Consider the following 13,263-nt stretch of genomic DNA (forward strand, 5'->3'; position numbering starts at 1 on the left):
TTCTCTATGATTTTTTTTCTTCTTTCAGGGAATGCCACAACTCTAATCCTCTCTAACTCTGACAACCCCTTAAGACACTGCACCCGTTTGGCATTGAGAGAGATCTTGACTTGATATGAAATGCTACCATCGCTGTCCAATTTGACTTTGATTAAGGGAACCAATAATGTAAAAATGTACAGAGCGAAAAAGAAAAAAGATATGAAAAGAATCTGTTAATCAGTAGGATCAATCCAAGTTGGATTGAGGATACTCTCTTTGCGCGGATGCACGGCTGCTTGTATTGTGAAAGTTGGTTTTGAGGGAAGTCTTGGGGGGGTAGTGGGCTGGGTAGGTGGGAAGAGTTGGGCTTAGATAATGGGAAGTTAAGGCATGTTGCATGCTCTGTGTGTCCGGGTTTGTGGGAGTTTTCTAAGGGGGTGTTGTGTGGTGTTGCATGCAATCCTCGCACTCTCTGTCGCATGGCTATGGGCGACATCGAGCCTGCCTGTCTGCCTGCCTGCCGAGCGCTGTGGATGTTGGCCGATGCCCTACGCCTGCCTCACACTTGGCTTTGGGCATGCCCGACACTCGCACACACTCAGGAACACGAGCACGTACACAACCCCACCGCCATCGTACTGCCGTGCTTGCTATCGTTAGTGCCCAACGCTCATGTTCGTAGGTAAATCTGATGGATGCCAACTGGTTGGGATAGGAACGGCAAGCGGCCCCAGCTGGCCCAGCTTGTTTCGTTCTATCCGCGGGTTTCTCCATTGGTTTTACCTGGTATAGACATGTAAAGACAGGGAACCTCCTTAAAGGTAGGGGGAGCTCTATAGCAGATGCCTCAAATAAAACAACAGCAGTCTCCTGAAAAATTGCGGAATTACTCCAGTGATACTGTTATTGTTCTCCAGTCGACCTATTTTGTCTCCAAAGGACTCCAATTAAGCGCCCTTAATTGCAGTCTGTGCAAATAGTTGTGTGTAAGTGGGCGGGGAGGGATGTTGGGGTTGGAGGGGGGTGGTGGGTCAGTGTATGTGTACTGTTATATATTCATATATTTATATGTGTGTAACAACAGAGATGTGTAAATGCGCCAGTGCATTCACACATTTAGGGAACATGGGCACAGGTTGGGTCGGAGGCCATTTTGGCTCCGATTGTTCTTCCTTGTGGTTCTCGGCTCTCACAGTTGCTTAGCAGCAGATGGCCCTCATTGGATAGCTGTGCTGTCTTGTAGAGTATCATTGGAAAAAAAAAAGGAGACGCAGGGACTTCAAGTTTCTTTCTTCAAGCAAATGCTCTTGCACTTGCCAATGCATGCACTAATGAACTGTGCAGCAGAATTAACACACAAAAGCCTAACAGTCACTTAAACGGACAGTTAACCCCAAAATCAAAAATACAGATTTTGTCTTTGGCCTTTAGTGCTATTTATCCATCTAGATTTTTTTTGTTGTGAGTTAACGTATTTTGGAGAAATCAGCCATAGAGATGACTGTCCTCTCCCAAATATAATAGGACTAAATGGCACTTGGCTTGTTGTGCTCAAAGTGCCAAAAAAATACATAATTCCAGAAATCATGACCCACTTGTGAGTAGTTTCGTATTAGGAACTACTGTCTTTCTGCAGTAGAATCTACAAGAATTACTTTAAAATCCACTGGATCTACTGTCTTTTTAGTAGAAAGAAAGTAGTTCCAACATGAAACTGCTCACAACAAGGTCTGTGGATTATGTTGAGTAACTGGGTCATCAAATGTATTGTTTTTTGGTGCTTTGAGCACCACAAGCTAAGACATCTCTCCACCCAATATCTCTAAAAGTCTGCAACTCACACCAAAACTATCTAGATAAATAAATAGCACTACAGAACAAAGGGAAAATATAAATTTGTTTAAATTTTGGGGGTGAACTGTCCCTTTAAGATAGCACACATTTATCAGAGGACTCATTGCCTCGACTTGAAATTCACTGACTCAACTTATCAGGCTACATTGATCAGTTTCATTTCTGAAAGAAGTAAAAGTGACGCCCAGTCATCCTTGCCTCAACTCTAATCGGTCTCAGGGAACATTAAATAAAACCTGGACGAATCCAGTCCAACTCTAATTGGCTGTTGTCTATGGAGCTCTCTCAACCCCGCCCCCAACCCCCTCACCCCCGCCCCTTCCCGGAGGTTCAGGCACACCACACTTTAGCGAGGACACGTACCTTTCTCATCCTCTCATCCTGACTGGCTCTCCACAGAGGCTGCTGCGCATGGATCTGCCGGTTGCTGATGACAACACGGTGCATTTTAACTCCACCCTCATGGCTCTGATCAGGACCGCACTGGATATAAAGATTGCCAAGGGTACGGCCCTAAAATACTACAAGACATTTACTGTTCATCTCAGTTACTTTCCTGTCTGATATTCTTGGGTATTCTTGTTCCTTTTGACCTCTCAATTTCTGCCTGTTTCTCTTCAGCAACTCTAGATTATTGTAGCAAATGCGACAAAACTGCCAATTCTGACACTAACAAATTTACTTTCTTGTTTTGGGTGAATGTGTATACGTATATATATTTCTTTTGGCCTTCCTTTTGGTCTGTACCTCCTTTGCCTTGTGTGATGCGTGTGGGGTGTATGCATATGTTTGGTTGTATGCATGTGTGCTGTTTGTGTGTACAAATGTTTGATGCGTGTGGGTCCTGGGGGCTACCCAGGCGGTGCAGACAAGCACCAGATGGATGCAGAGCTGAGAAAGGAGATGATGGCCATTTGGCCAAACTTATCGCAGAAGACTCTGGACCTACTGGTTACGCCGCACAAGGGTAAGTTGCAGGAAATCCGAGCATAGTGGTGTATGTGTGTCCAATCACCAACTCACCAAGAGGACAGCTTCCACCAGCCAGAGTCATTCACTGCTTTGCATCTCCTGATCAGGCCACTACAGCAGAAACACACAGATCGCACATACATACACATACATACACCAATATACATTCTGCACATCCAGAACTCCTTCCAATATTCTGGTCCAGAGCAAAGCCAAGATTCCAGTGAAATAGGATATTAAAATTTATGATACACAGAGGATTTATAATGGATTTTGGTGAATCCCTGGCTCATCATATAGCCTCGCTATGAGCCACTAGTGTAGCTACAAAGACAAACTCATTCTCCCTCCCAGCTCATCAAATCGACAGCTTGGTCAGAGGCCTCATTTCTAACTTTGACGCTGTATGTGCCCCTCTAGCATCACTTTTGCTCGTACAGGGCTCAGTGGTCAGGGTGGGTTTTAGAATAAAGGCACAAAAACGACTTGGTTAGGTTGATGCAACAAAACTAGACCTCTTGGTTAGGTTTAAGATCATGCTGTGGATTAAAGTTAAAATATGTAACATTTCCACATTAAAATGTCGCTAGACACATGTTATGTATTTTATTAAACTGTGCACTTACATTATCCGAATTATTTCCAACAATGTTCAAATGCAAGGCAACGTGATTTATTTAAGGTAATGGTGAGATTCCTGCTAGCCATTGCTAGCAAGCTGCTATTTGCTATTAGTTCTGTGAGAATCAATCAGAGAGTGAAGAAAGAAGGAAGTCGGCGAAATATGTCAGATTTTCAGCAGCTGTGGTGTTCCCATGCCACTTCATGACATCATCAAACTATGTTTGTGCATTTAAAATAAGTATGTTAGTTACGTTACATTACGTACATTATATAACTTAAAAGAAGTCAACACTGACTATTGGTTTCAACTTGGACATGAACCCTGTTCTCCTGGGTAAAAACTCAATACTCAGACTTTCTCGCTTGTTATACTACCTAACCTGACTTCAATGGCACATCAAAACATAATGCTATTGGGCTCCTCCAGAAATGACGCTAGAGGGGAACAGTGTCGTACTTCGAAACACAGGGGCACTGACTGGGCTGTCGTATCTGACACACTGTGAGTGAGAACAGGCTGCAAATACATGACCCCTCACTGCCTTTCCACCCAGGAACACAGCAATTTGTGTTTGCTGTGAGGCCTGTCTGAGGCTAGAGGTACTGTTACAGCACAGGTTGTACTGGTAAAATGATTTGTTCTTAGGGGAATTAATCACTACACTGCCTTGAGGCTATACCACTTATAACAGGGCACAACATATGTTGAATGCCTTGGTTACCAACAACAGGGAAGTTTGCAGGCCTGCTTGAACCCTGGTGAACTCTGCCAGCTTTCTGTAGGCGCTTCCCTTGTCTCCCTGCCACATGGTTTGTCGTCCCGCAACTGCATCTTCTTGCTTCAGCAGCTGTGCACTGAGCATGCCATTGCTTCCAGTTCATTTAGGTTGACAAATAGGCACAGACAAAAAATGAAAATACTTGAGGGAAGATGGTTAACCTTGTCTTTCATGGCCTCAACAACAGGATCCTTGCCATTAGCAACATGCCACTGCCCTCTCTCCTTTCTCTCAATCTCTCTTCATTGATGTCTAGATAAGAACAACCTTCCTGATGATTGGCAACCAATCAATAGAACAAATGACAACCTGTGACTGTGACAGCACCATTACTGGTTATTGAACTCAGGGTTCTGTGGAAGTGGCGAGGACATTGGCCTGTACGCTACCTGTGCACCCTGCAAGGCCAATTCCAATAACGTTTGAAAGGGCTGAGCCATTTTAGACTGGATTCTTATTAAACGCACAGATTTCACACCAATGGCCAGATAATGGTTTTCAAGTTTAGATGGACCATGTATCTTGTTACCAATTGGCTTAAGTAGTTTCTGCATCATTTATACACCTGAATGCACCATACCATAGATGTACTGCAGGCACACCTGCACACACATGTACACAGACACATTGAACATAGAGTGGACACAACAGCACACACACCTGCACTGCTGATCTCTCCACCCACTCAGTCAGTCCTGGTATCAGGGGGTGCCTGCTATAGAAGATCCTCTATAGAAGTCTTTTCACTACAGGAGGAATTAAGCAGAAAATAAACTAGTTAAATAGATCTAGGCTAATAAGTTTGTATAAAATCATTGTGATGAATGGTTGTTTTAAGTTAAATCTGTTTAGAAGATTATTTAAATGTTTTTAGTGCTAACATTATTAGAAATTAGTAATATAATTATGCATGTTTAGCATACCTGCAAGTTGTTACACTAAATGCTAAATGCATGGCTAATGAGATATAAGATATGCATTGTCATGTCTTATTACCCAGTGATAGAATAAAAAAATAAGATATGGGTAGTCATATCTTATCACACGTTACCGTCAGTTTTGATGCTGGAAGACTCATAGCCATCCCACTTTGAAAAGGGCACCACTCATTAAGTAAGAGCCATAACCAAAACAAAGCTCAGTATTTTTCTGATTATAAATGTTAAATGTTTTTTCATCCAAACTCCGGGGATACATGTCCAGAGTTTTTAGAAAAAAATTGAGCTGCTGTTTTCCACAGATCGTTTTACTGAGGTGGTGAAGGGTTTCTTAGTGAGGTGGCTACATAGTCTTCAGCCCTTAGTATTATGTCTAAAGATAAAATATACTTAAGAATTATATGATTAGATTAAGTGATAAGAGAATGTTATAATGTATAAGTACAGCGTCTGCCTGTGAAAAGACTATTGGCTTTGTTGTGTTAATAATTGTACAGTGTTGTAATATTGTATTTGTCTGTCGTACATCAGCAAGTGAACTCAGCTCTGTTTCAGTTGAGGTGTCACGTTTGGACAGTGGAAACCAATGTTTTTAAAATTTTTTAAATGCCCCATCACAGCTTCCAAGTTTGGAAATTTCCATATTTTCTTGCAGGTAGACTAAACATCTGCTTGTTGCACTTACAATGCACAGAAACACATCATCTGCAAAGAAACAGACCCTTTCTTTTATTTTGCTTTGTTAAACATACTGTAGGGCTGCAGGTGTACATAATATCATTAGCTTATTAAACTGGTGTTAAAAATTGTTTGCCACGTGAGCTCTTTAGGTTTTTAGAGCTGAGTTTCATACATGAAAATTAATTAATAAAGGTTTCTGCCTGTGAAAAGGATATTTTTCCTCTCCACTGTTGCCTTAGTGCTTGCGTGTGGTTGGAGCTATTGGATCTCTGTAAAAAAATTTATATCTAACTTCTGTTATGATTTGGTGGAGGGTCAATTTGTTTGTGAGATCGAGGCTTACTTTATAGGACGCACTTCTAAGTAAATTTTTCTAAATACCTCAGTTACCCAGAAGAAGGCTGCCATGTTGAAACATTGGTAAAATGAAAAAAATATTGCCTGTTGCATTGTGCCTACAAGTGTGCAACTGTTTTCTCCCACAATCTGAGGAAGAGGTAAACACATTAGAACACTTATTTTCCTTTTTCACTCCTCCAACGCTGTTTTTTTTTTTTTGCTCACAATTATTGGTTACCACTGACCAAATATTGGGATTTAACTTGCCTCAGCCAATTAAAGATGTAAATTTATGAAGCTACCAAATAAAGAACAAGACATTTAGTTTCAACTCTTGGTTTTGAAGCTCAGGCCCCTCCCTCTGTGGACTGACATGAAACAGATTCGTCTCAGCTGCTGGTGTACTCTGCATGTTGTTGTGAATTTCTCTGTGTTAGTGGTGTGTGTTTCTATCTTTGTCTTGTCCCCCACTCCCATCCCCCCCCCATGGCTCAGGGTCCCATCCCACTCGGGTCTAATCTTGCAGGGTAACTTGTCATTTTTTCAGCAGCCACAGACTTGACGGTGGGCAAAATCTACGCCGCCATGATGATCATGGAATACTACCGGCAGAGCAAGACGAAAAAGCAGCAGGCCCTGCGAGAGGAACAGGTAGACTCCATCCCAAAGAAATTGCCCAAACGCAAAAAGACCTTCATTTCCTTTTCCCTTTCCTCTTCTTCGCCCTCTTGGCCCTCTTTTCTGATGCCGCTTCCACCAGCCCTTGGAATAAATTCTGCCTGTCTTCTGCCAAATATGGATTTAAAAGCATAAGAACCATATCTTATACATTTAAATCCTATAGAAACTCCCAGCTACACTTCCTAACAATCTCCTTACCTCCCCCTCCGCCTGCGCTGCACCCTTTATTAGCATGCTACATTAAAAGTCCTTTTTCTAGCACCTTGTTGCTCCCTTGCCCAGCCTTATACCCTTTACAATGCTTGCAAACAGAGGTATTCAGTGGTTTTACTTTCTCTACCTAGCTAGCTGTTAGAATGTGGTGAGGAGGATTACAGGTTACAAAGGTTCAATTTGCAACTAAGGTTGTTGTTGTTAGTAATGTTCTGCACAATGATGATGATACCACATGGCCTTACTTTTGTTCCCTGTCAGTACTCTTCCCTCCTGTCAATGAATGCCCTTGAGATGCACTCGCTCCCGCTGTCTCTGTATCTTCAGTCCAAACTGTGGACGTTTGGAAACATCTCTCCAGTCATGTAATACCTCCTGTTCAAGTCATCAAGTTGGTTCAGTAGTTGATCCTAAACATCACATGATACAACAAAATCCAAATTTGCTAATGTAATGGGGACAGCCTTGTCTATATTGACATATTCCCCAAGATGAGATTTCCATTTTGAAGAACGAAGGAGTGCATTGGTGAACGGAGAGTATGTTAGTCCTTTTTTCTTGCAAACTGCAAAAACAGTATGTGTTGGTATGTTCTTGAATGTAGCCATCTCATTGGACTGAATGGACAGGTCCACACAGGCTCTCTCAACATCAGCAGTACACAAGGACTTTAACCAGTCTGTGTGTCTGTCAGTTTCCCATCTCTACAGAACCTCATGTTCCTCCTGTGATCTTTTTCATAATAACATTTTAAAGGAAGAATCCACCCATTGTAACACCATTTTTAATGTTTTGCTGTTTGATGATTTGGCATTCTTTATTTCTTATGGCTAACACAAATCATTACCAGTGTCTTTTCATGTTGAGATATTGACAGTATAGCTACAATGAAGAGTTGTAGAGCAGAATATTTCATGGCTATCTAAAACATCAGGAGTCAAGCAATCGTACAAGGGAAATCGTTCATACAACAGACAAGAATCCAAATTTCTCCCTCAGAAGAACCCCCATCTGCAGATATTCCAATGATCCCAAGGACCATTGTTGCCCATTTCTACATATGTGCTCTCCCAGGGTCCTATGTTCCCAAGGTCCTATATTGCCAGAAACCTATGTTCCCAGGGTCCTGTGTTCCCTGAGCCCTATGTTCCCAGGGTCCTATATTCCCATGGATCTATGTTCTATGTAGGACATAATGGATTAGGGCTAGCATTGTTGTAGTCAGGGCCACCTAAACCGAGACCAATTCAGGACCAGGGTGTATTAAGACTGAAACAAAACCAAGACTTTGAGAGGTTGAGACCGAGTCAAGATCAAGATCAAGGCGAGGCTGAATAGAGTGAAGATCAAGCACTATCTGTCTCACCCAAGTGAGGGAGCAGTACTGTGGTGTGTGGTGTTCATGTCAGAGCTGACATTTGTAAACATTGATATAACCATTGATATAATATTGGCTACATAGCTTTGTGCGGCCTGTCTTGTCTTTTGCTTTTAAGTGTTTTTAAGTTCGGTCCCAGCCGTCTCATTGCATTGCAGAATTTGCCCACTATTTTCTGTTTTCTTTTGGATGCTGTTTTGCAGATACATTTTTAGTGATTTAGGTGGCCAAATTTGGGACGGGTTAGGGTTGGGATTAGGCTTAGCAAAGTACAAAGGACCTTGGGAACTTATGACCCTGCACACATATGCTTCCCCTTCAACTGATCAAAATACAATGCAGCAATAAAAGATGCGGTTAGGATCATAGAGACACTGATTTAGAAATAAGGATGAAGCAATAATGGTAACTAATACACCTATATACATGTATGTAAATATACAAAATGTTATTGTATAGCAGAATTGTAGCAGGTGCCTGAGGAAATGACCTGGTCTCATACAACGGTGTAAGAGAACCAGAGGGTGGATTTTTCCTTTTAACTCCTCATTTGTTGTTCTCGTCCTTCCCCGTTCTTCCTTCTGTGTATTCCTCGAGCCTCATCACATCTCAACTGTCTTCTTCTGTGTTTGCTGAGCTGTTGTCCTGTCTCAGATGTTGTTTCTCTCTTTGTCTGCTGTCTGTCAGTCTCCTGTTTCTTCACTCTCTGTTGGACCCTAGTCCCTCGTCCCTGTCTTCTTTCACTCTGTCCTTTTGATGCGCACCCTTTATCCTTCCAGGAAGAGACGAGATCTTGGCTTGTCAAGCTCTCACTGTTTGGTCAATCCACGTCGATTGTCACCAAGTTGCTCTAACCAAGACCCATTCTCTCCAGTCTGTGTGTTCATGAAGCTGTCTGTCTGTCTGCCTGTCTGTCTGCTGTGGTGGTTGGTGGGATGTTGAGTGGAGGTTCCTGTGACCAGTGGCTCCGTATGTAATCAGTCAATCCTGGAACCATTCATTGATACATATGCCACTGCTGAAACACGCTCCATTAAAGCCGATGTCCGTGTTAGGTGTCCCATCTAAGTGTTTGTACCATGAACTTTCTCAGGATGCATCACTGGAGCTAGCCAGTGTCAAACACGACCTATGTCCGTGGCACAGCAGATGATGACTGGACAGGACTGGACAAATATCACATGTCCAAGGAATGAAATCTGAGGTTTTCAGTTGACATAACGTAGCTTACCCTTTAGCAGCCATATTGGAGAACTGCAGCTCATGAGCAACAATAGGTGTGAATTTCTGAGTTCTAACTAAATGCCTAAACAAGCAACTTGAAGGCATCAGCAGAAGTCAAACAGTCATGGTAAAGTTCTGAGCTTTTTTTAACCAGAAGTTTAGATTTCATACACACATAACAGCCACAAAATTACTTTTGTTGTCAAGTAATTTGTGTTAAGATTTGTGCTCAGCTAATAGGCGTGTCACAGTTCTCAAAATACATGATCCGATTTGATTTTCGATGGTAAGGTCACAATATGATTTAATTTTTTTTTTTTATTAATTTTTTTTCAGCACTGATGGCTATGCCATATAGAGTCTTTATCTGTAAAGATCAAGAGATCTTTGTTTTTTGTTTTTTTTACCCTGACAACTGTCATTTAAATTTTGAAAAATGTCACAATTCATGCATTGTTCCTATGACATCCTCCTGCATTCCTCACAGCAGTTATCTGAAATGCTACTTACCATGGATAACTTTTACCAGTGAAAACACTGAGCTAGCTGCTAGATAACCATAGCGACGATGGACAGTATGGGTCCTGTGTTGTCTGCGTTTTTTTTCTTCAAACACATGCTGGACATGTGCAAGAAGGCAGGTTCAGAGAGAGAAAACAAAAACACTGGAGAATCCTGCTTTTGATTTCAGTTGATTTTCGATTTAAGATTGAAATTGTGACACCCTGTTAGCTAGCGAACCAAAGATGGTCACAACTTGTGTGTCATGAGCACATCTGATTAGCAAACTCGCTAACTTATTCAGTGGACTTACTCAGTTATTATAATTGTCTAAGTATAATGCTAACAGAGAAAGAGAAACATATCACATATTCTCTGACAGAAGATTTTTTTAAAGACGGATTAATCAATCATAGATTCTTTTTTATTGTCCCTAGCAGAAACCCTTATATGTATCTTTGCAGATGTGTAATTCCAGCATTAACTGACTCTCTTGAAGCTACAAGATGTAGTTCATTTGAGCAGAGATGGGCTAAAAAACAAGTTTAATGTAACAGAAATTGCAACACTCATGTGCAGATATCTGCATCTCCATGACAACATTAGATACATCTGTTATTACCAATGTAGGAAACCTTTTGCAAAACCTCTATTGCCACCTTCACCAGCTAAATAACCAGTCATTCTTAAGATCTGTGTGACTGGCAAAAGTATCTTTAAATGTATTGATTGACGTTTTTAACGATGTAGCCAGACGAGCTTCCTGTCCAGCAGATCATCCTGATGTGTCAGTGGAGGTTTGGGCGTGTATCTGTTTCTGAACAGGCCTCGATCCATCCGCACTCATTTAGCATTCAGCCTTTAGCTTCCAGGCTGTGGAGGGACATGACACAGGCTGTAGCAGCAGTCATGAACCGTCGCCTGTAAACCACTCCTGAGAGGACTCCATTACCCAGCATCCCCTGGGAGGAAATGTGCCTGACCTCTGACCTGATGGAAGCAGAAGTTGCTAGTTCAGGATCAGATGTCTTCTGCCAACAAAATGGCATATTACTCAAAACATCTTGCGGATAAATAACGATACAGCTTGTCAAATGATGATTTTTGAGTAAAATGTCTTTTTTGATGATGTGTTTCATGAATATTATGATCTGATCCAAGACCTGTGATTGAAGAATCTTACCTGAAATGCCTAAGGTAGAAGTTTCCCTCTGACACAAATCTGAGATCAGCTTTCCCTCCCTGAACCGAGGAAACTAAAAGAAGAAGGAAGGGACATCACATCACTGTAGAACATCATATGCTGCAGACTTTAGTGTCACTTACATTGAAGCTTATAGGAGATGCAATGTCAGTCACACTATTTAGAGACCAACAGCAAATAAACAAATGCGCACATTTGGAAAAATCAGTCAGTATGTTATTCTCTTCTTTTTGCATTTTTTAGAGGCATTTCTTCATCAAAGGGGGATACACTGAAAAAAGATTTTTTCAAATCAAGTTAAGTTAGATGAACACAGTCATACTTAACAATCTGATTGCTCTCAAATCAACAGTTTGCATTAATGCAACTTAAATTTAAGGCAAGTCAACTTAAATGTTTTTACTTTTCAAGCTCAATTATTTGTTTCACCAAAAAGTAAAATACCGCTTCTTAACAACCGAGTAGTATGGTTTCGAGAAAAGTCATTTTTCTCTGCTAAATATAATAAATGTATTTGACAGTGTTAGCTTGATCAATAATAGCTGGTTTGGTTCTTCTGAGTTTGCAAAAACTTAAAAACAAAACACAACTTATCCAGTTCATGTAGACCATTTTATACCCTACAAATAGATAATACAGTGTCTGATCACAAATCAAAATTTTGTCTTGCAGTAGATTTACCTTCTTTCTGAGTTACCAAGAGAAAGTGGAGGCTTAACTGCAGGGGGGAAACATCTGGAAAAGACATGGACATCATCATGACATCAGATGCACAGTGCTAAGAGAAACCTAACTGATGTGCTTTCACTGAAATAAGACTTGCATGCTAAGGAAACAGGGTGTAATTTCAAGTTGTTATAATCCACAAAAAGTAGACTCAGACAGACTTACAGTGTACAATACAGATATGTGTGCTTCTCCCACAGGCTTCAATAGAACTGGCGCCAAGCAGAATGTTCTGTAGTGATGTAATCCTTCCTAATGTTTTTTGTTTCCTGGCTTTGGACATCAACTCAAACTGATATAAGTCAGGTAATTTTTATCTTAAATCTCAGTGTTCCTTTAAACACTTGCTCAGTGTGGCAAGCAGATCCCAGATCCGTAGTCTGGCAGGGAACTTTACCTTGGATACCCACAGCCATGTGCTTGCCGATGGCGCCCCCATGTGGGTGCATGCTGCGAGTGCATCCTGTGTTTGTGTCCTTTGTCTGCCCCCCTGAGTGTGCCTGATGCCAGCCTGCAGGTCATGTCGTGTATCTCACACAGAACCGAACGCCATTAATGTTTCAGCGCATGAAGCCCTCTGAGGGAGGGGGCACGGATGACCAGGGGGGCCAAGGCCTGAACGGCCTCCCCAGCACCCAGCCGGACAACATCAACAGCATGTGAGTGACTGGTGGGAACCTACATGTATGAGACAGCAGGAAATATGAACACTTACACAGTTATTTTTGCATGTATGATATATAGTATATGGACATAATAATTACATTTAATGCCCGTTGGTCTGATTTTTTAGGGGCTGCTTGCTCATTTTCAAGGACAATATTTTAATATGTTGTATAATATATCAGGAAATTAACTTGTTAGCTCAACCTCCAGAACCTCAGTTGCAGAATTTAATACAATCCTGGTTGTTTTAGCTTCTGTAGATGCACTGGTTTGTTTGATTCCTTGTGAAAATTTCTCACTTTTATCTTGTACACTATAAGAGACCGTAGCAACTTTCACATGTGAATATTTGACAATAAAGTAAAGATGATGGGATGCAAAAAAGAAAATACTTAAAGGGATAGGTCCGATTTTTTAAGTGGTTTTTGAAGTTTTGGTTTTGAGTTGCAGGTTGAAAATGACCAAACTAAACTAAACTTACTTATCCAGAGTTAATATATT

The 13,263-nt window shown here is 41.3% G+C and overlaps 1 protein-coding gene across 1 annotated transcript in view; it reads left to right on the forward strand.

The window, feature by feature from the left end:
- Positions 1 to 13,263, forward strand: part of cacna1ab (calcium channel, voltage-dependent, P/Q type, alpha 1A subunit, b) — a 135,154-nt gene that overhangs the window by 99,104 nt on the left and 22,787 nt on the right. The window contains exons 38-41 of the mRNA XM_084714436.1: positions 2,236 to 2,341; positions 2,696 to 2,803; positions 6,717 to 6,820; positions 12,637 to 12,755. Of these exons, the coding sequence (XP_084570562.1) occupies positions 2,236 to 2,341; positions 2,696 to 2,803; positions 6,717 to 6,820; positions 12,637 to 12,755 (437 nt within the window). The remainder of the gene's footprint in view (positions 1 to 2,235; positions 2,342 to 2,695; positions 2,804 to 6,716; positions 6,821 to 12,636; positions 12,756 to 13,263) is intronic.

The sequence above is a fragment of the Lutjanus erythropterus genome, chromosome 3 (genome assembly GCF_056507025.1).
Source record: "Lutjanus erythropterus isolate fLutEry1 chromosome 3, fLutEry1.hap2, whole genome shotgun sequence".
NCBI classification, from domain to species: Eukaryota; Metazoa; Chordata; class Actinopteri; order Lutjaniformes; family Lutjanidae; genus Lutjanus; species Lutjanus erythropterus.